The sequence below is a fragment of the Panthera tigris genome, chromosome E3 (assembly GCF_018350195.1).
Source record: "Panthera tigris isolate Pti1 chromosome E3, P.tigris_Pti1_mat1.1, whole genome shotgun sequence".
NCBI lineage: Eukaryota > Metazoa > Chordata > Mammalia > Carnivora > Felidae > Panthera > Panthera tigris.
In genome coordinates this window covers 4,050,706-4,077,640 of record NC_056675.1, presented here as the reverse complement: position 1 = coordinate 4,077,640, position 26,935 = coordinate 4,050,706, and the positions used below count along the sequence as shown (strand labels likewise).

Genomic DNA, 26,935 nt, shown 5'->3' with positions numbered 1-26,935 from the left:
GGGGACTTTTCTCCTGATGTGTGGATTAGTGTGTGCGTGGCCCTAGACCAAGGGTGACCAAGGGGAGTGTCAAGGGTGCATGTGTGGGGAGTGAACCCACGGCAGGTGGGCCTTTGGCCATTGGACCCTTGCCCCAGGCTCTGCAATTTTAGGGGCAGGGCTGACCCCAAGGCCCAGCCTCGACACCTTCACTCGTGTGGCTTCATCCACCCAGAACACCCATCTGTGCCTTTGGAAGCCTTCCTGAGCTGCGAGACGACACCAGTGTTTGTGGTCATTCTGATCAGGGGCTGCAGTGCTATGAGGTGGGGAGGGGTCCTGAGGCCCGAGGGCGTTTGCCGAAGGGGCTGCTGTCTGCCCTCTAGGGGCTGCTGCGGGCTCAGGAGAAGCACAGTGCTGGGGGCAGGCGGCTGTTTCGTCCCTGGAAGGAGCTTAGCTCGGCTGCATTTTCCTAATCCCCATGGAGGATTATGGAAACTCAGTGCATGTCCCTTGATAATGCCATTTAAGGATTTAATAGGCTTCAGGCTCTCTGAGAGAAAGCCCAGACGGCTTTGTTCCCGACTCACTGGGTGACCTTGATCTATGGCTCTGTTCCTCTTTCTGTAAAGAGGTTGGCGGTGGTCAGCGGTCCCTGAAATGTCATGTGTCCAAGGGCGTGGACTGTGGTCACCACAGTTAGTGTTGGTTTGAAAAGCTTCTTCACCCAATCTCCCTCTCCCATGGGGGAGGTGGGGCTGTCAGTCGCCGAGCAGGAGGCCAGCCACGAGACAGGATCCACGGGGACACAAGTGGTTGGTGAGGGATGGGCATGTGGCTCACGCGTGCCCCCCCCCCCCCAGAAGTTTCCTCACAACCTCCGCTGGGTGTAGCTGGTGGGTTTCTTCCTCGAGGCTTCCTAACTTGGGGGGATAAGCTCAGGCTGCTGTAGCCAAGCACTGACGTGTTGAGATGACAAGCAGAACACAGAGACGGAGAGAGAGCCAACCCCCGGCGGTGCTGGGAACCTGGATCTACCCTTACCTGACACCCGCTCCGGGAGACGGTCAGTTCCCTTTCTGGCAGAAAGCTGTTTCAAGTGGTGTTTGTGCTGCTGGGAACTGGAGGCGATGGGAGCTGGAGGAACAGGGGTTCCTCCATGATTGCCGCGAGGAAACCCTGGATTTTATCAGATCTTCGGTGGGGCCCCGCTTCCTCCCAAAGACTAAGAAGCCTCGGGGGAGGTTTCTTCCAGCCCTAGATGCCCAGATATCTCAGCAGCTGCTGACAGGATGACCTTGGCGGGTTCATCGTCAGACTTCCCTGGACGTCTCCCCTGGCTTGTCCTTCTGCCCCTCCTGTCTGCGTCGTGCCCTGGGAGCTGCGCCGTATGGGCCCCATCCGTGGGGTCTCTGCCTCTGGCTCCCGGTTGGGTTTGCTGGATGGAAGGCCCCGATTCTCTCTCTCTCTCCGCCCCTCCCCTGCTGGTTCTCGTTCTCTCTCAAAATAAATAAATAAGCCTAAAAAAAATGTCGCGCGTGGTAACGCTCAGTCGATGCGGAGGGTGAGGCAGGACGGAAGAGGCGACCCCGGACTTGGCCGGGGGAACGGACAGCCGGTGGCCTTTGTGGAAAGCGGGACAGGGCGTGCGTTACCCGGTGCCCCCCCAACCGGTGGTTCGCGCAACAGCGTGGCTCCTTCTGCTCGCGGGTCTGGAGGTGAAGCGGGCTCCGCTGGCAGTTCTCGTGCCGCGTGTCGTGTCGAGCGCGGTCCCAGGCGGGTGGTGGCTTCTCCCCCCGCCCCGCCTCGCCCCGACCGTCTGCTGCCTGGGCCAAGGCTCCAAGTGCGGCCGATGGAGCTGCCGAGGCCGCTCCCCCACGTGGCGGCCTCACGGGAGCCGGACCACGTGGGTGGCGGCATGGTGTGGCTTCGACGGTGTCCAAAGGCCCAAGCCCCAGCCCCTGTGAACATGACCTTGTTTGGAAATAGGGTCTCCGCACAGGTTCAGAGGAGGTCCGAATGGATTCCAGGGGGTCCTAGCCCAGTGGCCGGTGCCCTTAGAAGCAGAAGGAGAGCTGGACAAGGACACATCATGTGACAATGGAGGCAGAGACTGGGGACATGTGTCTACAAGCCCAGGAATGCCCGGGGTTGCGGTCATTCAGCAGAAGGCAGGAGAGTGGCCCGGGACAGAACCCCCCACCCCCGGCCCCCGCTCGCCCCTGCTCCCGCAGAGGGAGCCAGGAACAAGGTGTGGGCAGGGCCGTCTTGTCCTGTGTCCACCCCCATGTGGTCGTTCCTCTGTGAGTGTCTGTGCCCTGAAATCCTCCTCTTAGAAGGACCCCAGGCCTCTTGGATTGGGGCCCACCCTCGTGACCTCATTTTACCATAATTACCCCCTTAAAGACCCTGTCACATTTTGAGACGCTGGGGGTTCAGAACACAAGGTTAATTTTGGGGTCACAATTCAGCCCACATGACGATGCTTTGAGTTACCCGGTTGTGGACTTTGTTGCAGTGGCCACGGGAGACGGGGACATAACTCAGGGTTCATGGAGCAGTTTTCCCAAGAGACACCGTGGCCTTTCTTGACACGGTCACTGCGTCCTCGTCCGCCCGTGGTGGTGGTCACGGAGGTCCGCCCGGGCAGAGCAGCTAAGGGTTTGCAGACGCCCACCGAGGGGGGCCTGGGCTGGGAGGAAAGGTGGGTGGTGAGAAAGAAAAGACGGACAAGGGAAGTTACTAGAAATAAAGATTGTAGTCAGTGGAACCATATGCACGATATGACGTTCGGGGGGGACGCGCAGGATGTGCGTTGCTGGATAAAATGCACGCGGGCCAGGTTTCTAGGGGGTAACATGTTCATGGGGAGAAAAGAGCTCAGTCCTCAGCCAAAGGCTCGCCCCCGGGTTCTCCAACATTTGTCTATAGAGCCCCGAGACGTGCAGGATTCGGGGGTGCTGCTGACGCCCGGGAAAGCGCTCCCATGCCCCGGCCCCCAGGATGTCACAGGGGCGACACCTGCCTGGTTTGCAAAGTCCTGTCCCCAGAAGGGCTGTCATTCTCCCGGGGAGGCTCCAACACGGGGAGATCTCGGCCTCTGGGGCCCGCGGGTTAACTCCCCCCGCCCCCATGCATCTAATTGTCCCATTTTAGCCAAAGGCTGTGAGGGGCCCGATGGCTTCCCCATCTCAGCTTTCCTGGGCTTGGAAGGGACATTTAATGATAACTGCGGCTGCCTTGTTGAGCCACTGGTTGCTGCGGGCGTCTGGGATTTTTCCGTTTTGACCCAAGGAAGGAGGGAAGCTTCTCTGGGACTCTGTGTCCCTGCGCCCCAGCCCCGTGGCCGTGGGCAGGTCGCGCCTCCTTCCTGGGGCTCTGTCATCACGTCCACGAGATGGGGATGCTGCTGGGTCAGAGCAGGGGGCAGTCCTGGTTCTGGCACGGGGTCGCCCACCTGGGATGCACCTGCCGGCCAGGCCCATGTGTGCGTTTGGCCGAAGCCCCTGGGAGCGGCTGCAGTTAGCGACCTCGCTTCCCCAGCCACCAGGCCCCCCGAGTGCCCGAGGGCCCTCCAAGCCACCGCCCCCTCCCCCGGGGGCCCCGCCTGGTCCTCCCTCTGCAAAGCACACTCAGGACCCCCTCTCTGTTCCCCCGGCCCCACCTGAGCTCTGCCCCAGACGCTGCCCTGGGGCCTGGCCTGGGACTGTCTTCTGCGTCCCTGTTCCATGTGTCCCTTGCATGCCGGCAGCTCCAGACCAGAGCTCCAGCCCGGCTTTCTTCTCGGCTCCAGGGACACAGAGCCAGATGCCTCGTGGCTGGGAGAGCATGTGAGGAAGTGGGCCTGGGGGCGGGGGTCAGGGCTCCCTCCGGGGCTTACTTTCTGCTGGAGGGACCCCGTGGGGCTGGTGGAGGGACGAGTCACGGAGGCCCGGTGACATCTCCGATGCCCCGCTCTGGTCCGGACGCCCCAGGTACGCCGGCCGTACGTTCGGATTGGGTTTCTGAAACTTGCCCCCGAAAGGGTCCTGACGGATCCAGCCGTATGGGTCCCTGCCGGCCGGTTGTTTGGCAGTCACGGGGGGCGGGGGACGGTGATGACAGGTGAGATGCCCTCCCCACGTACGTCACCGCTTGTGACAAATGCGAACGAGGGGAAAAACGAGGGGCTGCCTAGAGAATAACAGGAGTTCACATAGGGGGTGGTCGGGGCAGGCCTCTGAAGAGGTGATGTTTACGCGGAGACGCGGTCGAGCGGCGGGGAGGCAGGTGGTCCGCCCGTGGAAGGGGCCCCCTCACCTCCGGCCGCACCAGGAGCAGGGTAGGGTGGGGTGTGGCGGGTGAGCTCGGGGCCTGGATGAGGACTTGGAAACGGCAGGGGCCGCAGCTCATGTAACCACACAGGGGCTCCAGCCAGGGCGGGGCAGGGGCCCGGAGGCACTGGAGCCAGAGACCAGGCTGCAGAGGGGGCCTTTGGTCTTTGTCTCTGGTCGCCCCCATCTCCTGGCTCACAGAGCCCCACCCCTGCCTCCCGAGAGGGCCTGACCCTCCTCTCTCCATCCCCGTGGGAAGAATTCTGATTGGCCCAGCGTGGGTCACATGACCGCCTGCTGGTGAGGAGCGTGGGTGGTCGGATGGTCCCTGCATGGCTGGGGGAGGGGGAGAGGGGGGCTTATCCCAGGAAGGGGGTGCTGTTCCAGGACAGCAGAGGATGTGGCATTCAGAATGACAGGCGGTGGCCACATGACAGCATCTAGAATGTTCTTCAGGAGAGAGCCAGAAATTTAGAAGAGAAAGAGATTCTAAGAGTTAAGTGGGAACCAGCCCCTCGCATCTATTCTGGTCCCTTTGATCCTTATCAGTATTGTCAATTCCATGACAACGAGGGACGAGCGCTTTTAGGCTGCGAGCGATTTTTGTAAGCAACAGAGCTGATATTTTTATCACTATAAACTCTCCCAACGGCTGCTTTCTCCAGGGCTGCGGTCAGCGCGCGGAAGGGGCTCTGGGGCCTGTGGTACCGCAGGGCTGGGGACGCTCCGCGTGGGCCCCAAGCTGGGGGGGGGGGGCTGTGACTTCATCCCTGCCGCTGGGCCCTGTCTGGCTCCTCCGGCTATCAGGCCCCCTCCCCTCTCTCCCCTGCAGCCCGTGTCCTTTGCCTCCTCAAGGACATTTGCAACCAGAGAGTGTCATTCGTTCACTCAGTCTGCATTTCCCTCGAAAACACAATCTTCAGCTTGAGAGGCTGCGCGTGCGCGCGCACACACACACACACACACATACACACCCTCCCTGTGCCGACCAGTCTCTCTCCATGCCGGTGTCAAGGTGGGCCTGGATTGAAACCTCACTCTGCTGTGTGTCTCTGGTCACATTTGTCAACCTCTCTGAGCCTCGGGTTTCTCACAAAATGGGAAAAGCCATCCAGAGCGGACGTAAAGGCCAGGGCTCACCTGGGAAGGCCCCGCAGGGAGCCTGGTGCCTGGTGGTCCAGTGGCCAGAGGCCCAGGGCCGTGCCTGGCACATAGTGAACCTCGGCTGTTCTTGAGCGGGACTCGGGCCACCTCGGGCCAGCGGCACAATTTGGGGCAGTGTCAGCCTCTGCAGCCTGGTCTCCTCCCTCACGGCCCTCACGCTCCCCCGGTGGCCCCAACACACCAGCGATTTGCATCTGTCTGCCTGCTCACCCCTCCCGGACGTCAAAGTCCTGTCGCCTGCAGCTCCCCGTGGGGATGTCCCCTGATGTCGCCTGCTAACCTCAAAGCAGGCCCTCGGCACAGGTTCACGTGTCTCGTCCGTCTTCCCGAGAAACGCCAACGCCGGGGGACAGAGGCTGCTCCCGGCTCTCCTCCCCGAGCCCCGGCAGGACCACGGTACTGTCAGGTTGGACCGAAGGGGTCCAGAGGCTCCGTGAGCCTTAGGACAGCAGCGCGTGGCTCCGAACCGCCAGCCACAAACAGCGGCCAAGCCTTGTCCGCCAGTCGCGGACGTGAGGACACAGGGCGTCCCGGGCTCGAAGGGTCCCGGTGCGTCGGCCAGAGGAGTCGTTTGCTTGAAACTGTGCTCCGCCGGCTGAAGGCACAGCATTCCGGAGAGCCCTGCCCCAGGCCCGCGAGTGTTCCAGACGTGTTACTAGTGAGCATCTCTAGCGTTCGCCGCAAGACCCCGGGGCCGGGTTTCGGCAGCGCCTCCAGCCGCCGAGCTGGCACAGCGCAGCCTCATTCCCCCGAACCGCACGGCCACTCGCCCAGACCGACTTGAGTTCCTGCCAACCTGGCCGGGGGGCCGAGGCGTTAAGGGCGGGAGCGACCAACCTGGCGTCAAGATGAGTAACATCGGCGTTTTCTCACCAGGAGGAAAACAAGAAAAGTCAGTAGGCTGGATGTAAAATGCTGCCACTTTGGAAGAGGGTTTGGCTGGTTCCCAAGAAGACGCACCATCTTTCTACCGTACAATCCAGAAATTGTGCCCCTTTAGCCCCCAAAGGAGGGAAAAACTTAGGTCCCCACGAAAACCTGTACACAGGGGCGCCTGGGTGGCTCAGTCGGTTAAGCGGCGGACTTCGGGCTCGGGTCATGATCTCACGGTTTGTGGGTTCGAGCCCCACGACGGGCTCTGTGCTGACGGCTCGGACTCTGGAGCCTGCCTCGGATTCTGTGTCTCCCTCTCTCTCTGCCCCTCCCCCGCTCATGCTCTCTCAAAAATAACTAAATAAATGTTAAGAAAAAAGAAAAGAAAATCTGTGCACAGATGTTTATGGCAGCTTCATCCATAGTTGCCCAAACTTGGAAGCCACCAAGATGTCCTTCACCAGGCGATGGATAAATACACTGTGGTCCATCCAGACAGCGGGATATTATTCAGCCCTAAAAAGGAATGGGCCATCGAAATGTGGAAAGACAGGAAGGGGCCTTAAATGTATATGTTTACGTGAGAGGAGAGGGGCCAGTCGGAAAAGGCTGCATACTCTATGCATATAGTCCCAACTATATGACGATCCGGAAAAGGCAATTACAGAGGCAGCACCAGATCAGTGGTTGCCAGGGGCTGGGGGCAGGAGGGGTGCAGAGGATGTGCAGGGCAGTGAACTTGGTCTGTATGACATTATAATGATGGCTGGGGCTCATGATACATCGGTCCAAACCCCCAGAATGTGCACCAAGAGCGAACACTCACGTCAGCTGTGGACTTTGGCCGATTATGTTGTGTCCACATAGCTTCATGGATTGTAACAACATGCACCACCCTGGTGGCGGATGTGGGAAATCTCTGTATCTTCCTCCCGGTTTTGCTGGGAGCATAAAACTGCTGTGAAAAATTTAAGTCTTGGGGCGCCTGGGTGGCTCAGTCGGCTGAGCGTCCGACTTCGGCTCAGGTCACGATCTCACGATCTGGGAGTTCGAGCCCCGCGTCGGGCTCTGGGCTGATGGCTCAGAGCCTGGAGCCTGCTTCTGATTCTGTGTCTCCCTCTCTCTCTGCCCCTCCCCCGTTCATGCTCTGTTTCTGTCTCAAAAATAAATAAACGTTAAAAAAAAAAATTTAAGTCTTGGGGCGCCTGGGTGGCTCAGTTGGTTAAGCGTCCGACTCTTTTTTTTAAAAAAAATTTAATGCGGCTCAGTCAGTTAAGTGTCCGACTTCAGCTCAGGTCGTGATCTTGGGGTTTGTGAGTTGCAGCCCTGCATCAGGCTCTGTGCTGACAGCTCAGAACCTGGTCCCTGGACTCTTGATTGCCGCTCAGGTCACGACCTCATGGTTTGTGGGATCGAACCCTGAGTCAGGCTCTGCACTGATGGTTCTGAGCCTAGTTGGGATTCTCTCTCTCTCTCTCTCTGCCCCTCCCCTGGCTCTTTCTCTCTCAAAAACAAAACAAAACAAAAAAAACTTAAGTCTTAGAAACCACTGGGAAGCCAGGCTTTCTGCTGCTCCGACGACCAAGCAAGTATTTGTTGAGGGGTTCAGGCAAAGTCTCTGTGGAGGTTTAAGACACTGCCTCAAGTTCTCCGACCCCCTGCCACCGAGAGGAAGGTCCATGTCCCCTCATCTTGCGTGTGCATGGGTCAGGGGAGTCGGGGGGCGAGACACTGGGTCACGGAAGCTTCTGGTGCTTCTCACTGGGACATCGGCTCCTTGGGAGACGCCCCACCGCCCTGCAGGGCACTCGGTCACAGCCCTGCCCCCTGCCGATCTCCTGCAGGCCCTCGGAGCCCTCAGGTGACCCCTCAGGTGACGGCAGCGCCTGGGGACATCTGACTGCAGCCTCAGGGGAGACCCCAGCAGGGGATGGCCCAGCAGAGCTGAGGACCTGCGGACGGAATCCTGAGCGAAACAAAAGGTGTTTCAAATATGTTCTGTGCAACTGTAACCAGAGCGGGGAGGAAGCATTTAGCCAGCTGGGCCCCTGCCAGGTCCTGGTGCCCTCTGAGGTAGGTAGGATTAGTACCCCATTTCACAGATGGGACAAGTGAGGTGCGGGGAGGGTGGATACCACGACCAAGGCCACACGGAGAGGGGATGTGAGCCCAGGGACGTCTGATTCTGAAGCTGGAGCCCTAGGCAGAGCTGCCTCCGTGAATGAGCCCGCGATGGTCAGCACTGTCCCTCCCCCCAGGCTGGCCAGCATGCTGACGTGGGCCCTGTCGGGCACTGGGACCTGCAGAGGGTCCCTGGCAGAGTCCTCTGAGGACGCCTGTGTCTAGCCTTCACCCACTGCTCTGGAGACCCTGGGTGGAAGCCAGGGAGGGTCGTCCTGCCCCGTCCCGCCAGGGTCCTGGAGGACCACAGCCTGAGGGACAAGGCCGCCCCAGCCGTAACAGGCAGCTCCCGGGGCTCAGAGATGCCAGCTGGGATCTTACCACCCATCGGCTGGAGCCACCTGTCCACCTGCTGCGCCCCTATGTGGTTTGTGAGCGGTTCCTGGCTCCCCCCAAGTTCATCTCCCGGGGGGAGAGAGGGAGCCTCAGGTGGGTGGAGGTGCACCCTCCTCCCTCAGGGCCCCGTGCTCCCCGCGTGGGTTTTGAAGGGTCTGTGAGTGTGGTCTCCACGACAGCGGCCTCCAGCCTGGTATCATCCCCGAGTCTTTGGGTTATTCTGGTTCGCACGGTCCTGGTGGGCGTGTGGCAGCCTCCGTGGGTCGGTGATCCCCAAGGGCAATCGTGGGGGGCAAACCAGCGGGCTTGCCCGCTGAGCGTCCTCCCTACCTCCCCCAGGTCGTACCCCCCCCCCCCCCGCCCCGTCTCCTGCCAAGTGGCCTCACCCCTGCTGGCACCTGCGGACTCAGGAGCCCGTTGTGCCCAGAACAAGAACCGTTTTGATAAATGGAAGGGTCTGGACGTAAACCAGGCACAGAGAGCAGTGGGTGCTGAGTCAGCAGAGCCAGCACATGCCAGCCCCGAGGCCCAAATCCAGCCACTCCCAGGCCCCACGCGCCATGCAGGGCGACCTCCCAGGGCCCTCCCGGCAGGTGAAGGGGCTCACATGGGCGCTTTAAAGCGGATCGTTCAAGTTGCAGAAATGGTGCAAGCCAGCGGTTAAAGTCGCCTTAAGAATTAAATGACATAGACGTATGATTAAATAAATAATACTCAAAATGATGGTTACTTAGGTTTGGTGAGGCCACAGTTAGGAGATGCCTTTTGGTGGTTTCACACAGCTTGTTCGTGGGCTCGCCCAACCCGTGGGGGCCTCCTGGGTGCCAGCTGGTTCTCCTCCCGGCCAGCCTCGGGCCCGGGGCGGGGGCTCTGGGTGCGCCCAGTGGCCTTGGCCTCCTTCACACAGTTTCCAGATACTCAGCAGGCAGAAATGCTGGAGCGGAAGTGATTTCTTCTGAGATGTCAGAGGCGAAGAGAATTCTCACCTTCCAGAGGGCCTCGTGGAGGAAGGCGGGAGGGAACGGGCATCTCAGGCCCGGGAGGCCTAGTTGGAGGCACACGATGTGAGCCCCAGCTTCCCCAGTGACGGGTCCCGGGGGGGGGGGGGGGCTCAGGGGAGGGGGTGTGGCCAGACACCTCCTCCCCCCCCCCCCCCCCGCAGCCCCTCCCGGGCAGCTCCCGGGATGAGGAACCACCGTTCGGCTTTGCCCCCTGGAGAAGCCGAGAGGCTAATAATCTTTCTCCAAACACTTCACGCATGATGCAATCCTAGACTCTCCGAGTGCAGGCCTCACAGCCGGGCGAGCGTGAGGTTCCTTGGCAAGTGCTCTTTGTAGACTCTGGAAGAGGTCCCTGGCTTCAAGGAGAGCTTCTTGAGCTCTGCCTTGGAGGAAGAAAATGTACGCGTGCGGTGTTTGCAAATGGCCTCTGCCCTCAGCGCCTGTCGGGGGTGAGGCCTGGGAGCGCAGGGGTGAGAGGCCGGGCCCCTGCTTTGCCATTATTTGCCCAGCGGATGCGGGCTGTGGCTCAGCTCTGCAGGGGAGGTTGGACTAGGCCAGACTGGATGTGATGAGGCGGGTTAACGAGCCTGGTGCGGGTGTTTGCTACGACCTCTAGGTCCTTGGCTCACTGGAGGGCAGGAGGCGTTCAGCTGTGCCCGGGGGCCCAGGGGCCCAGGGAGAGAACAGCAGGTTGGGGAGGAGGGGTCGGGGTCGGTGGGGGCTCTGGCTAGCCCGACTCCAGAAAGCAGCACTTTGTCGTGGGGTTTGGGTGATGAGGGAAAGGGCAGGACCGTGGGCGCTGGGCTGGGGCGCGGGCGAGGGTGCACTGTTTCGTAGGGCAGACTGACAAACTGTGCTCCCCTTCTTTCTCTCTCCCTCGTCCCCCTGCTTCCCCCGCTTCCTCTCTGCCACCCACCCTGACCCCTGCAGCTCGGGCACAGCCGGCCTCTAGGTGCCGGCGACCTCCACCGGGGGGCCAGGCAGTGCTCGAATTTGCCGAATTCCTTCAACTTCCCAACTTTTTATTATGAAAAGGGTCGATCTTACAAAGTGGTTGAAAGATCAGTAGAAACAGACCCTCTCCTGGATTCACTAAGGCTGCCCTCCTTCCTTGCTGACGCCCAGCGTTTTCGTAATAGGTGTACATCACTTTAGCATCCCAGACTGGTCATTATTACTGTCCTTACTTTTTGGCAATAGCCTGCATGTCTTTGCTCATCATTGCTTCTCCCCTCCCCCCCCCCCCCCGAACAGGATACATCTTTTCTTTTATTCTTATATCCCTCTGCGCAACGGGTAATTATTCATTCATTGCACAAGTGTCACGGGCAGCTCGGACACTGGAGCTCTTCACGGAGCCTGGTCGCTTGGTCAAGTGCCCTTACTCAGGTCTTAGCGACGACCCTGAGTGACCTCCTTCACCTCTGTATTCTCTAAGCTCTGCTGGCACAGAGGACTAGTGACTTGTGTTGCCTTCACAACCAGGCACCAAACTGAAAGTTCTTTTGTGATCCGAACACATCTGCATGGGTTTTCTTGGGCTTTCCAGGGAGACAATCAGATTATTTGCAGACACCGGAATCCTGCCTCCTTCTTTCCAGGATTTTTTTAAATTTTGCTTTTAATTGTGTACATAGGTACACCATAAAATTTCCTGTTTTAGCTGGTTTTGAGTGTAGAGTTCAGTGGCATTAGGTACACGCCCAATGCTGCATAGCCTTCACCACTATTTCCAAAGAGAAACTCTGTTCCCATCCCCCAAGCCCTCTCCACGCCCCTCCCGGGCCCTGAGCTCGGCAAGTGGCCAGGGCCATCCTGTCCCTTTTCACTGGGCAGCTCTTCTGTGACTTATGTTTGGAACATCTCTGTCCTGATGCCATCTCAGATTCAGGGTCCCACCCGAGGCTGCCGTCTGGACCTGGGGTCCCCACGCCGGGTACCTGGGCCGTGAGCCTGAGCTCACTGGTTTGCTTTTCGTTTCTCAACCTGGGGATTTCTCCGTCTTTCTTTGGAGCATTTATAGCTGGAGTGGGGGTGGTTCTGTGTCCGCCAGGTTCATTCCTGTTGCTAAAACCCTCCACGTTTCCCTACCAACCCACACAGACTCCCATGGCAATCCTTCCGTTTATGGAGCAGAAACCACGGTGCCTGCCTCCCCCGTGGGCTCCCGGGTGTCTCCTTTGAAAAGTGAATACTGTATCTACCCAACGATCAGTTGAAACATAAAGTCAGGCAAACACTGCAGAGGATTTGAGGGCTGAACAGGAGTTTGAAATGACAGCTGGGTAATCACATCTTCTCTTAACTGGCCTGTTTCTTTACCAGGTTTTATTTTAAGCGCCTCCAGCATTTGTGTGGCTATTGCGAACCTCTGCTCAGAGCTCTTTGGCAGCCAAGCTCTCCCCCGGCTTATGCAAATAGAAACCCCCCAGAAGGCAGCCCCCCACGCACACTGCAGAGCTCTGGGTTTCTCAGGCAGTGGAGGGACCGGGCCTGGGCATCGGGCCAGCAGCCTCTCCACCGCCCGCAGGGCCCCCAGTTCAGCTCTCCTGCCGTGGAGCTGGTGCATCCCTTTGGACGCGAGGTGCTGGGAGCGCCCTTTCCCTTGGTTTTAAAGACACAAATGCAGGGGCACCTGGGTGGCTGCGTCGGTTGAGTGTGTCCGACTCTTGATTTTGGCTCAGGTCATGATCTCGTGGTTCGTGGGTTCAAGCCCAGCATCAGGCTCTGCGCTAGGGGTCCTTGCTCTTCCTCTCCCTGCGCCACCACTGCCCCCCCCCCCCCCCGCCTCTTAAAAATAGACAAAACTTTAAAGACACAAGTTGGAAAAAAAGACATTCAGTGTCCCATGGGGCCGGGGAGGGCGTGAACTGACTGAAATGCTCACAGGCTGCCAGTGGAAGTGAAAACCGGTACAATCTCGGGCAGTCTCCGAGGATGGCCGTCCCCCCTCTCTTCCCACTGCTCCACATGCAGAGGTAGAGCTGGTCTCCCCCTCCCTTAGACCTGCCCTGATCTTCTGACTCGTCTGGGTCAAAGGAACAAAGTCAACAGGACAGCATACCGGTTTTTATTTTGAAAAGAAAGCCGGCAGCTTCCACGTTCACTCTTCGCAAGTCGGCCACCGTGTAAGAGGTCTGACCGCCAGCAAGCCACCATGCTGCAAGGAAGCCCAAGCAGCCACGTGGGGATGCGACTGCCCGCACAGCTGGTAACAACTCTAGCCACGTGAGTACAGGGGCCTTTTGGGGGTTCGAGCTGATGGAGAGTGGCTGGGTCCAGACAGATTGCAGTCGTGATGAACAATCGTTTCAAGCCGAGTTGTGGGTGATGTGCTCTGCAGCAGGATCTCTGTTCCGCCATAACCATCTTGGAAGGCTGGTACCATCTTCTGAGGCTGAACATTGGTATACCTCATGCCCCGGGCACCCCGCTCCTAGGGAATAACCCCACAGGAGTGTCCCCAAATACGTATACGAGAATGTTTGTAGCAACGATGTTTGGACAGCCCCAACCTGGAGACGTCCAGTAAGACCCACACATCCAGTAAGAGAAGTACGTGTGAACAAGTGATGCCAATGTCACTTCCACACAATGGAAAACTACACGGCCACGATGACACGTGGGGATTTCCTGAAAAGCCAAGAGAAAAATGTATATAGATGTCCTCTTCTAAATACATCCTCTGGGACAGTGCGGCTGTCTGCAAAACCCAACAATAAGTCTTTTCATTCCTTCCTCCATTCATGGGTCTGTCGAGTCTTCATGGATCATAAGTGAAATGCTCCGTATTCGGGAAGTTGCAGGCTGCAAGTGAGGTCACCCGGGAGGAGGGGGCTGTGGGTGTGCAGCAGGGGTGTCCAGGGAGGGGAGACTTCCCGCCAGGCCTGAGGACCTGCCTGATGTCACATCCGGCTGCCCACGGGAACCCGGAAGAGAGACCTGGTGGCTGGGACATCGGAGGTGACCTTTCCCCTGCTGTAGGCTGAATGTGCCCCAAATCCATAGGTCAGATCCTAACTTCGGGGTGCAGCCCTCACGAATGGGATTAGTGTTCTTATAAAAGAGACACCCGCGGAGCTCCCTTGCCCGTCCCGCCTTGCGAGGCCGCAGTGAGAAGACGTGGTCTGTGAGCCAGGAAGCAGCTCCCTCCAGACACAGAACCCGTCAGCCCCTCGGTCTGGGAAACCCCGCCTCCTGAGCTGCGAGACACGCACGCGCCACGCACGCACGCAACGCCACGCCCCTGGCGTCCGACACTTCCTGGCCATCTTCTGGCTGTGACCGTAAACCTTCACTCGGGCGGCCTCTGTGCCCCACACACAAATCCTTTGTTGGAGAGCAGATTCCAGTGTGGGGACTGGAAGGATAAGACCCCCGTTAATAGTTGAGGGAGAAGACGATGTCGCGGCAGAGCTGCGTAATCATGTAAAGAGATCAACTTATAAAGTGCTGTCAGAAAAGCAGCTGGAAGGAAACACACCAAAACGTTAACCCTGCATCAGCTCAGGGTAGGGGTGGAGGTGGCCTCGGTCCTCTCTATCCATCCCTATTTTTTTGGAATTGTCCGCACGGACCCTCTGCGTTTATGATCAGAAAACCGTTACCAATGTTTATGTTGAACACAGAGCGGGTGGGAGGGGCTTCAACCAGGAGGACCCCACCCCTGTGTGCCAGGACCACCGCACGCCCGCTTCCCAGGCAGGAGGCAGAGGGAGTTCCCCCTCCCACACCGGCCCGCAGGCCTCCTGCGTGCTGCGCCCAGGAAACGGGGCCTCTAGGCCCGCACCGCACAGATGCCTGCACGGCCCCGCAGCTAAGACAAAGAGGAAGACGGCCGAGGACCCCCTCTGTGGGCCTGCTCCCCACGGGTCACGCGCTGTGGGGCGGCTGGGAGAGTGGCCCAACCTCACTGAAGGGCCGAGGAGACAGTGTCAGGGCGAGGTGGCATGTCCGGGTGAGGCGGGACAGCCGTCCACCCCATTATGAAAACCTCACCTCGAGGGATTCCAAACAGTCTGCTGCTGGAGCGTAATCGCAAACAGACCATGTTTTATTTGCATTATTTATTCAGAGAGGAGCCCAGCAACCGTGGCTCTCACCAGCCACTGCAGTGGGTGAGGGTTAACAGAGTAAGCCGGAAGGTCTAAGCCCCGGAGGCACAACAGGGTAGCTACCTTTAAGTTCAAATCCAGCAAGTTAATGACGGCGTGTTCCCGCCTGTCACAACCGCGCCGACGGAACGGATGAGAAGGCAGGTCCCCTTGGAGCGCACGGCCAGCAGCGACAGAGCCCCGTGTGGTCTGTCCCCATGACCTCCCAAACCCCGTTCCCTCTGAAGAGCGTAGCTAGTGACACAGCCAACGTGGCCTGGCATTTCCTTCCCCGAGAGGCTATGCGATGAGCATGACCAGCCCGGGGGGAGCCGGTGACCGGCCGCAGCTGGGAAGTCGCGTAAATGGAAGGGAGCGCTCCATTTAGAAGCCACCTAACATCATTATCCCCCATTACCGCAGGTACGGCAGTGGTGACCAGGGCAGGCAGGGCGAGACTTCTAAGGGCTTCTTTTTACAAACTCACTTTATCTTACTTAAGAGCTTGTTCTGGGGCTGGCTCTCTGGAAAGCTGGTTTGAACAGGGCATCCCAAGGGCATCATTTGAAAAGGTGGTTGGAGTTTATAACGTTCCCCATTTAATATGCACCCTGCCTTCTTGTTTCAGGCGCTTCAATCCCTACAGGACCCGCGTGTGCCTTCGCGCGACGCCCATCTCGGCGTTCCCGCCGCGTGGCCGCGTCTGCGCCCGCTCGTGTCCTGGGCCCGACAGACTCCGACTAGACTGGGGAAGGTCAAGGGGTGTCCTCCGGGGAGAAAAGGGGCAGCAAAGAGCCCCGGCGCTCTGCCCCAGCCACCCCGCCTCACGCTCCCTTGAGACAAAAGGCCCAGACGCTTCTAAAGGCACTCAGATACCTCTCTGTGTCAATCCGCTGAAATAAGTACAGGAGGAAAAAAAATTACAAATGTTCTCTGTAAAAAAAAAAAACCACGACGACCGTGGGCGCGTGCAAAGACTCACGGGGTCTCGTGTGCCTCCCCGCAAACCGAACTGCTGCGTCCGCGCCCTCACACAGGACGGTGGCTGCCGGACCGACGGCGTGCGGTCCCAGCAGGGACACGGCCCCCACGGCTTCCGGCAGCCGCCCCCTCAGAATCTCACCTGCAGGCGTCCCGGCACGCCTTTTCAGGACATTAGACGTGTCTCCGCCTTCGACGTAAAAGGGAACGAGTCCTCCAGCCTGGAGGGAGGTCTGTGACACAGCAAACCGGTGCCCAGGAGGAGGCGCTGCCGACAGAAGCCTCCAGACTAGCGCTGCGCCCCGGTGACAGCGGGACCCAGGCAGGGGTGTGGGCGGACAGCCTCCTCCCCAAACAGAACCCCACGGCCTCGGGGGCGGGGCGAGCGCACGCACCTGCTCAACCCTGCCCAGCCCGCGAGGGGCCGCGTCCTGGGAACATCTGGCAGATGAGGCCGAGGAGCCTGTCGTCCGTTCCACAGAGGACAGGAATCAGCTCCGGAGGAAAACCTTTATGAGATGTCACTTGGGCTTCAGGACTCTGATATTCTGCCCAAGTGGTCGAGGCAGAAGGACAGCGCAATGAAACACGAGACAGGGGCGCCTGGGTGGCTCAGTCGGTTGAGCGTCCGACTTTGGCTCAGGTCATGATCTCACGATCTGTGAGTTCGAGCCCCGCGTCAGGCTCTGTGCTGCCAGCTCAGAGCCTGGAGCCTGCTTCTGATTCTGTGTCTCCCTCTCTCTCTGACCCTCCCCCGTTCATGCTCTGTCTCTCTCTGCCTCAGAAATAAACATTAAAAAAATTAAAAAAAAAGAAACACGAGACAGATGAGATGGAGGGCCTGTGAGGCGGCAACGAGGCCGCAAAGAAAAGGACATCGCAGCTTCTAATTTCTTAATGCAGTTATAAACGCTAACAGCAAGGGGCCTTCCGCTCAGATGTGGAATCGGTAAGCACGTTTGCCCACGGTGTGCGCGTGCGCACACGCACACACACACCTTCCCCCCTCGGCCCCCTCATGCGCACATGCACCACACACACACACACACACACACACACACACACACACACACACACACTCTCCCTCCCTCCCCCCCCACCCATATACACTGGCAGCACATACAACGGCTTCACCTACAAAGGAAATGTAAGAAGGGACAGAAATTACAACTCAGTAAAGAATGATACAACATAGGAGTGAGGAATCGAAACAGTTCCTTTAAATTCTGAGCTTTAAAAAGATTTAATTTTTCCAAATTAAAGACTTTCCTGGTCAGATATCGGGGAAGGATAAGAAGGGTTGGCCACGCCTCAAAATCCAATTTTTTTTGTGCTTCACAAAACCCACAGAATGAAAAGGTACAATACGGGCCAAGGGTCAGGACCTGGTAGGAGCCCAAATATACATCAGTGAGACCGGCTTGGCGATGAGCTGTCATCGTATGTTCTCAGTAAGAAAGCAGTCATTCACAAAAGAGAATTCTATAGAAAGCACTCCTCCCACACAGAATACCAACGGCTTGAACGCACTTTTTCGTCTGACACCACAGAACCCGATCCAAAACCTTTCCGCCCGTCCACCGTCAGTTTAAGAATTAAGTACACTTGTAAAGTAACATATTTGGATTTTCAGCTGCACTAGCTACAGAGTCATACACGCATGTTAGCCGAGGGCTCCTGTCATTCCCCGCATGCACAAAACAGGACCTACAGACACATAGGGCAGGGGACAAACAAAACCAAACCAGCATGGCCCACGCACACCCCGCAGACGGCCGCACAGAACCTCGGACGACAGCGGGAATGAGCCCGGAACTCAGCTCCCACCACTGACTGGCCTGTGACCTGAGCACATCTAGTCTTTTCTGTACGTGACCCACCATCTTCCCCTTGGCTCCCCAAATGGATCTGAGTAGGCAGCGCCCAGAAGCCCCTCCTTGGCGGGCAGGGGGGGAGGGGGGGCGGCCGCTGCAGGGGAATGGGACAGACGAGGCCCGAGCTTGTGGCCTGTGCCGGCAGAAGGGAGTCTGCTCTGGGGTGACCGTGGACAGTCTCCCCCAGCAACCCTCCTGCCCAAGACCCACTCCCGCAGCTGCTCAGGGTCCTGGAATCCGGGCGTGGGAAAGGCAGGGACGACAGGGAGCCACGTGACCTTGACTGGGCCTTATAATCACACTGTTCTCGTTTCACCTTTCCCACCGGCTCAGTATTCAAACGAGAACCGAAGAAGAACCATCGGTTCCGTTTGGTCAGACGAATTTCTGTTTCAAAGGTTAACCGGGCATTTGCGGCATGCATGTCCCGTTTAGGCAGCGGCCCCTCGGGGCAGGGACAGGAGACCGAGGCCCCAGGCCCACCCAGGCCAGTTGACAGTACGGTGCCAGGATCGGGGGCTGCCGCAGGCGTCTTCGGCTCCAGCTTCCACCTGACTGCGGCTTCCGCTGCTTTAGGAAACACAAAGGGTTTGGTCCCAGTCCACACTGCTCTATGAAGCAGGCTTCCAGTTTTGTTTCCTACCCCGTGATTCTTTCGGAAGTTCGGAAAGTGAGGACATAATAAAGTTACTATCTGCGTACGGCTTGGAGTTCAGCACGTCAGTGCCCCGTCTGGTTCGGCTGGGGTCCCGTCTTGTTTAAGCTTCGGGTGCGGCAGCAAGAGTCCTGTTAATGTGCATCTCAGCGGCTTCTCCCAGATTTGTCCTCTCCAGCGCCCCCCGCATGCGCCTCCGGCCTGCTGATGCCCAGGCACAAAGAAGCACCTGGCCAGCCCTGTCGTTGCCCCTTGGGACAGGGCAGGCAGTGACAGTCACAGCCACTCAGGCCACCTTTTCTAAGCGTCCGTCCCACCGTCGAGGAGATGGCGGCTGACAGGGCCACCAATCCCAAAGACAGACAAAGCCACGCACTGCTGGCCAGGAGGAACCACAGAGCAGACGTGACTCCTCACGTCGCCACAAGCGTGCAGGCCGACGCAAAGGTACCCAGCTCGGCAATACCGAACACACAACAGGAAAGGCAGTTCTCTCTTTGGTAGTCAGGAGACCCTAGCTGAGGGCCCCAAGTCCGCCACGCGGCCTCTGACACTAGTTTTCCCGTGAACACTCACCCTGGCCAAAGGCACCAACCAAAGACATGGAGTGCAACGCCTTGCTCCAGAGGGAACAGCGAGTGGGCCTTCCGGGTCTGACTCGGGCAGGCCGTGTCCTGCGCGGGGCTCAGCAGACGCACACCCTATCACCCCCGTGACTGCGGGTCACGCTGGCAGGTGTGCCCGCCTCCAGCCTCCAGAGGAAAGTAGGGTATGTTCTGCCCTCACCTTCGACTGATACGGCACGTCCACTCATTGCCACAACCGGCGTTTCTGGAGATTTCTGCCACAGTCAGAGCTTACTCTGGGTGCCCCCTGCACCTGGGCTTTCTACCTGAACCGCCGGGCACACAGGCGCAGGCACGTGGGCTGACCTTGAGGTCAGGCACTTGAAGCAGGTGCCTCTCCCCCTTCTCCAGGCCGCACGACTGCCGAGACCAGACAAATACAACCCGGAGCAGATGCCTCTGCCCCTCTCCCGCCTCGGTTCAAATGCCTGACAAAGGGAAAAGGGAGGGCAGACACATTTTTGCTTTTTCACTTCTATCCTCAACTGTCACCATTCCACAGAATCCACCACGATCCTCTATGCCGCTAACTCCGTTTGAACGGCCTCAAAACTTTACCTGCTAGGTGTCTTGGTTTGGAATGCAGAGTTTGAGGTATCTGCGGTTGTTTCAGGCTGTGAAAACGAAAAGGGAAGCTGGGCAAACACTGGGACCCGTGACCACAGCCCCGCGTCACTCTGCCGGACAATTCCGTAAGACTAAATGGAAAAGGCACGTATCGCACTGGAAGGCAGGCGCTCAGAGCCAACCTCCCCGTTTCTAGCTCTCTCTACCACTTCTGACGCAGGTGAGGAGAGCCCCTGACAGTCAGCGGGGCTCAAGGTCAGAGGACAACTCGGGTAGCCACCACGCTGTAATTCTGTGCTCTGTGGGTCCAGGGAGCCACTACTAAATTCCCTAAAAGCAAACAACCCCCCCCCCCCCCACAGTTATTCGACAGGAAAATTAAAGACCAGAGAATTTAATCACACAAACCAGACACTTTGCTCGGCGCTGGCCTTCCCGGGTACTCTCTCAAGTTCACGCGCTGTCCGAATACAAGGTTTTTAATGCCAGAAAGAATCGCTCTCCTCCAATACCCACGTGGAAAGTAAGGCCAGAAACAAAATAAAAGTCCAACAAGCAAGAATTCCCAGAGTAATCCAATCTGGAAAGAATTTAATTAACAAAATAAAACGGGGAAAAGGGCCCGGGAGGGGCTCCGGGGAGTGAGCACTCCTCCCCACGGCTGACGCCCCAGCCTGGCGAGCCCACAGAAGGCTCTTGGACCCGCCGAGCAGGTCCGCCTGGACACCCACAACCACTGCGCGATGCTGCCGTCCCCCGAGGACGCTCCTCACTATGTACAGATTTTAAAAACCAGACAACTGCGGGTGTCGTAAAGTGGCTTCTAGCTCTCCTCTCCTCTGCTGGCTTGGCACATTAATGCATGCAAAGCAAGGAGGTTTCAAGGGCTTCACCGAACAGTTAATTTTGGCAAAAAGAGAAAACAAACAAAAAGCTAAGATTCCTAAGCGGGATTAAAAGCCACTGAAGTGAAAACAATGTATTTCTCGACAGTATGGAATGACGCTACGGCTACAATCTTTTTTTTTTTTTCTTTTGAAGTCTCTGCCGTCCTCTCCCCAACTCAGGTCAAAGTTCATAGCAGCATAACACAAAGTCCTCTGTCAAGCCAGTGTCCTCTGCTTCAGGGGTCAGAGTTCACAGGTCAAGGTCAGTCTGTCCGAAGAATCATAGGGGGGTGCTCGCTGTCTTCCTCCAGCCGCAGAGCGCTGGCCTCCTCCTCCAGACACGCGCCGCCTGCGGCTCCCAGCTCGTCGGCGTAGGCTGCAAAGAAGACAGCGCGGCCACGCTCAGGGGCTGGGAGGCAGGGCGGCGGCAGCCAGCGGCCACGGAGGCCGCGCGGGGACACGGCCGTCAGCGTGTTTACAGGCCGCGGCGCACACTAAGTCCGAACTGTCCTCCCTCTCTGACTACAAGCCTTTCGCGGCCTTGGGCAGCCCCAGGTGAATCAGGTATTTTCCAAAATTCATAAACGTCAAACGAGATGGCTACACAGTAAACGGGGCTTCCCGACAGCCAGGCCGCAAATTTTCCTCCACAGACAGGGAGAGTGGGAACAGTTCTCGAACTGGTGATGCGGGATGCTCGTCACCAGACACCCAGGGCCTTACCCGACAGAAAGGGCCGCTTCACCGCAGAGAGTGATGGTGACACCTACAGTCTCCCGTGGGAGCAAAATGACAGGATCGCCCCCCTGAGGTCAGGGTGGTTTTGGGGGTGGGGGGGGGGGTGGACGCTTGCGTGGCCTCCCCTGTGTCTGTCCCGCAGCAGGAGGGGCCCCGAAGGCAGGCCTACAGTCCCATCCTCCCAGGGCCCCAGTGCCTCCCAGTGCCTCCCAGTGCCAAGGGGGTGCCGCACGCTCGCCCGGTGAGCGATCACACGGGACCAAGGACGCCCCCTTGGCAACGTCAAAATTGAGGGTAATATTTTAGCAGCAAGCCAGGGACAATGCACACGCACCCAAAGCAGCCTGAGCCATCATGACCACTCCTCCTTCAAAAACGAATACAAGTAGTTCAGCCCCGAACCCTGGCCCCCTTGCCAACAGCTTGCCTCAGGGCACCGCCCGTCCCGGCCCAGGGGAAGGAGCGGGGGGGGGGGGGGGGGGGGGGGGGGGGGGGGGGGGGGGGGGGAGGGCAGGGCAGCAGCGCCTGGCACGGGCCGCACACAACTACCTCCGTGCCTGCGGCACAGCCCTTACCAAGTCTGGTCGGAGACGAAGGCACGTGAGTACCTGTGGCGACAGCCGTGCCATAAGTCTGCGTCACTAGGGGGCAGTCGTGAGAGGCCGAGTCCAAGATTTCATTGGTGGTCTCCATGCTGCCGTCCAACCTGGAGGGAGGGAGGAAAACAGACGCGGCGAGGCCGTCAGGGGTCCTCACAACTCGGCCTCGTGGGCCTGTGGGGCCAGAAGTGCTGCGGAAAACCCAACAGCCTCACCCAAAACGGACACGCGTGTGCGCTCCCTCCGCTGTGCTGACTAGAAGCTCATTCTCTGTGTTCACTCAGATTTCTCACCAAGATTTCTACCTGGGAAATCTGGTGAAAGTTATACCCACTGAGATAATCTCCCATTTTTAAGACTGAGGATCATAAGTAGAATCTGCTATAAAAAAAAGACCCCAGTTATACGTTACAATATTATAGTATCGTTGTTAGGGGAATTCCTGCGTGATTCAAAAAACGCAAAAGCAACAGCGAACTGCACTCTTCCCAATGAACAAATATGAATTCCTTCTTTTCGAAGAGAACACCTGTGTCCCACGTTGAGGCAGCAGGCTCTCGAAGAACGCTCAGTGCACCGTGGACGACACCAAGAGCGTCATCCCTTTCCTGGAAAAGGCTAAGTTCCCGCCTCAGTCGGCCCGGCCCGGCCCAGCCCGGGGACGGATGAGCACAGCGCCGGCCGCCTGTCCAATCTCTGCACGGTCACCGCACTGGGCCACCAGCAGAGTGGCGCCGAGAGCCGGGGCCCGCGCCCTCACCCAGTTCTGTCTGTGCAAGGGAGTCTCCTCAGCGGCACAGGCCAGCCCCGCCGGCACATGCCCGTCTGTGTCACTGGCTTTTGGGGAACCGGACAAACGCACGGCGGTGGGGGGGGTGCCTGACATCACAGTGCCCGCGCTGGCGGCGCTGGCCGGCTGAGGCCCACTTACTTGTGCTGCTTCATCAGGGTGCACTCGCCTCCCTCCTGGGGGTCCAGGTTGTACATGTACAAGTACCCGTCGGAAGCTCCCACCAGTAGCCGGGGAATCTTCTGAATTCTAGGAAGAATCAAAAGGAGCCCGATTCTAGGACCTCCGCTTTCATACAACATTCTTGGTAAAGCAGGAGCCTCGCCTGTGGCACGGCCAGGAAGGCCTCTCACCCCCCGCCCCAAAGGAGCACAGTTAGTTTCGTGCGCTCCACTGGTGAGAAGAAAGATGGCGCCCGCCCGCCGCCTGAGGCCACAGCATGGGGGCTGCGGGTGCACTTCGTGCGAATCGACACCCAAGCCCACAGGAGAGCTGGGAACAAAACCACTTCCATGGCTTCCCTGAAGGCCAAGCGTAGATATTTCAACTACGGTAGTTGGACAAAAAGGAGGTCAAGTAACGTTTGTGACGTGCACGGAATCACGAAGACGTGCTATCGCGGAATTTTCAAGACAGTATCTCCCTGCGTGGCTACGCTCTGGACAATCCGACGAAGCTCACCAGGCGCCTTGTGCATTCTGAAGCCCCACTCCAGAGCGACACAGACAGCCCTGGACTAGGTCACACTGCAGGTTTTGTAGGTCCCAAGAGGTTAACTATTGGCGGCCTCCTATAGTTCAGACTTGGGCGGTGTCTTTAGTAACACGACCAATATTCCCGACAGAAACAGAAAGAGGAAGAATTTTTGGATCAGAACAACGCAGGGGAAGCATTTCAGTCCAGTAACGGTGAAGAGGCACTTGGGGGTGCCCTCCACTTCCACCTAACTCTTGACCGAGCTTTGCAAGGGCCTAAGTTCCGGGCTGTTCCCGGGCCGGGAGCAACTTAACCGGGCCACACCTCCACCGTCTGCAGTGATCCGAGACCAGGCTCCTGACTGGATGTACCCTGGCAGGAGAGAGAGAGGTGACCCCTGTCCCTACTCACGTGGCCAGCGAGCAGATGTTCTTGTGGCCACAGAAAGGCAGGCGGACCGTGGCAAAGGCTCTGCCCTGGTTGAACATTTCTGTTACTTGGGAGGGCAAGTAGCTGGTGGACGCCATGAGCACTTTCCCGAAGTACCCGGTCCAGGTGGTGGGCTCCTCCTGAGGTCTAGAAGGAAGAACCATTACCAGATACACAAAGGCGGGCTCTTCGCCAGGACAACGACCAGGTCCCACTCACAGAAGCAAGTATCAGCCCTGGAACTGGAAGAGGGGTTCCCCACACCTCGGGAAAAAGGGGCGTAGAGAACGACGAAGTCTCCAGAGACTGGGGACGCTGTGGGCGCATCTCCTGAGAAGGGTCAGAGGAGGCCTGTCAGGTTCCAGAACCTAGAAGAGCCTTGCTCCCCCCAGGGGGCCACACGAGACGGTGGCAGACGGGCAGGCTCCCCACTCTGCAGCAGAAGTGAGAATGCACGGGGCCAGATTCACGACCCGCCCTCCGCCCCGGAACTTTTCAACAGGAAGTCTACGGAAACCTCATGAGCACACATCTCAATTATTTCCCCAGAGCCCGACTTTGTTGTCGTTCACCTGGATGTATTTGTTAAGTTATCGTAAATATTCCTTTGAGTAAGACGGCACGTGAACTAACAACACTCAACCTTGCGGGTGTCTTTTTAAAAGTTAAGAAAAGAACCTCTCCTTCGCTGCGCACACCCGTCAGAGTAACGCGGAATTTAAATCAATTGCTTTAAATGCAGAAACCACCTGCGGGCAGGCTGGAGCCAGCACGCACGCCGACGTCTTGTGTGGGTAAAGGCAGTGGTACGAGGGGACATGTGCACAGACCCCAGGACGTCCCTCTTCACACCACCCCCGTCCCCCACCCTCCTGCCCTGCCTCACGGCCTCATCTTTCAGGGAAGTCATTTCACCGCCGAGCCCACATCTGGCGACACTTACTCGAGAGGCAGCTCCGGGGTGTTTACTGGCAAAAATGTCTAAAGGCAGGACAACATCCGTGCTGGAATTTCCACCCAGTCAGTGGAGAAAGTGCTTATTTATTTATTTTTAAATCAAACATGTCTCTGCAACTCAACTCACTTTTCTTTCACAGTCTCGAGTTTGAAGATGTGCACAGTCTCGGTGTTGCTGGACGCGGACAGGAACAGGCTGTCCATGCTGAAGGCCAAGGAGCAGATGCTCACACACCTGCGGGTGAGCAAAAGAGGCCTGAGTGACGCGGTCGCCCGCGAACCTCCAAGGGGCGATTAGCAACCTTTCTCCAGGGACTTTAAAGTCAGAGAAGAAAAGTTCTCGGGATTGGCACACTTGAGTCTACGGACATCTTTCTTATTCCTCTCCAGACGCTTTTTCAAAAATTTTTCTGAAGAAAAGAAAATGTTTTAAAGATAATAAATTAAGAGCAATTCTTTACCATACTGCTGGCTAATTTTCTTTGAAATTCCAAATAACAAAGGGATTCAGGGCTTCACTAAACCAGTTTTAGCTGAATCAGGCAGGATTTACAGCACTCAGGTTAATAAAACAAAGTCCAATAATTCAAATCCTAGCAATTCTTAACATGCAAGGCAGACTGGCAACCTTGGTGGTATCCAAGAGGAAAGCAGAACTTTTAACACGCTGAGGCTCTCCAGTTTATCTTAAAAACCGCTGTAAAAATCCCAAAGCCTCAAATGAACCTGCACTTGCTCCCGATACTTAGAAGTACAAGATGCGTCTGCCCCGTCAGGTCAGTACGTGTTTAACGGGTGCCTGTGAAGTGCCGGCGTTGGGCCAAGCTCTGGGGATGAAGCGGGGAAATCAGGAAGGGCTCTTGCTTTCACGGAGCTTCAGTGAGCCGGGTTCGCGGACAGTAATCTGCCGCAAGAAAGGAGAGCCGGAAAGTCCGAGTGGGCGGCGCCAGAGACCCGTGGAGGGAAGGGTTGTTGCCACGCGAGGGTCAGCGGTCGGCCGGGTCACAGACTGACACCCAGCACAGGAGACCGCACAGGCGAGACCCCGTGCAGAGAGTTCCCTCTGAGGAGCGGGCGTTCAGTGTGGCCGGAGCTGGGAGCCATGGGGCCAGGGCAGCCGAGCTGGAAAAGCAGGGAACGGCAGGCCTCACGCGCCACGGCTGGGGGGTCTGCGGTCGGCCCTGCCGGCAGGAGGCACGCCTGGAACTCCCCCAACGGGCGTGTGATTTACTGACACTGACACCCTCAAAGAGCAACCTGGGCCACGGTCTGAAGAATGGACCGAAGGGGCCGACGACGGAGACCGAGGCACACAAGAGGTCAGACGGCGGTGATTCGAACCGGGAGGGCAGGGGCGGAAGGGACAGGGGGTTGGTGGGACTGACCCAGGGTGCCGACGCCCCTGCCACCTGACTGAATGGGAGAAAGGAGCCAGTGTGGAGCCCCTCCGACCCAGGCACCAGGTCGATGATGGCGGTGTTCACCAAGATCAGGCACGTGAGCGATGAAGGGCAGATGGGGGGCACCTTCTGGTGGGTCACCGGGGGGCCCAGCATCCAGCAGGCAGGAGAAACACAGGTGCGTGTCAGGAGAGCAGCCTGGGCCACACACACAGGTGGACCCACCAGCACACAGACAACCCGGTTTAGGAGCCTGTGGGAACCTGCGGGGCCGCACAGCACAGGAGGAGAGGCTCCAGGGCAGAAGTGAGACACAGGGAGAGGAAATGGAGAAGCAGCAGCAGTAGAGAAATCGAGAAAGGTGAATGTAAGGAAAACCAGGAGAAAAAAGGCAAGAAACCTAGGAAGCAGTAATGGGGAGGGACTGAGGCATCTGGCTTTGGAGACGGGACCCTAAAGCACGTGTGTGCCGTCTCTGGGAAGGACCCCAGGGATGAGAGGGAGTGCTGATACACAATGCAAGGTTCCCAGAAGTAGGGGTGGCCAACAGCTGCAGGTTCTGGAAAACCTCCCGGCCCAGTTCCCACCCTGGGGTGGGCACTATCGGTGGCCCCTTCAGGACAGGGACCAGAGCCCTAGAGCCAGTCCTGTGGAAGAGGACCCAGGGGGTGCCAAGTACAGACCCGGCAAGGTGTGCAGACGGACAGGGAGATTAGTGGAGGGAGCACCAAACGCTGAGGGGTTTTCTGAGTAGAGGAGCAGGACAGGAGCGTGATGAGCAGGTCGGGAACTCACG

At 58.1% G+C, this 26,935-nt stretch overlaps 1 protein-coding gene across 1 annotated transcript in view; it reads right to left on the bottom strand.

Moving 5' to 3' along the window:
- Positions 1-17,145: 17,145 nt before the first annotated feature.
- WIPI2 (WD repeat domain, phosphoinositide interacting 2) overlaps positions 17,146-26,935 on the bottom strand; it is a 42,499-nt gene continuing 32,709 nt past the window's right edge. The window contains exons 8-12 of the mRNA XM_042971018.1: positions 24,867-24,974; positions 23,765-23,929; positions 22,799-22,906; positions 21,844-21,974; positions 17,146-20,906 (exon numbers count right to left, since the gene is read on the bottom strand). Coding sequence (XP_042826952.1) covers positions 20,794-20,906; positions 21,844-21,974; positions 22,799-22,906; positions 23,765-23,929; positions 24,867-24,974 — 625 coding nt within the window. The 3' untranslated portion in view covers positions 17,146-20,793. The remainder of the gene's footprint in view (positions 20,907-21,843; positions 21,975-22,798; positions 22,907-23,764; positions 23,930-24,866; positions 24,975-26,935) is intronic.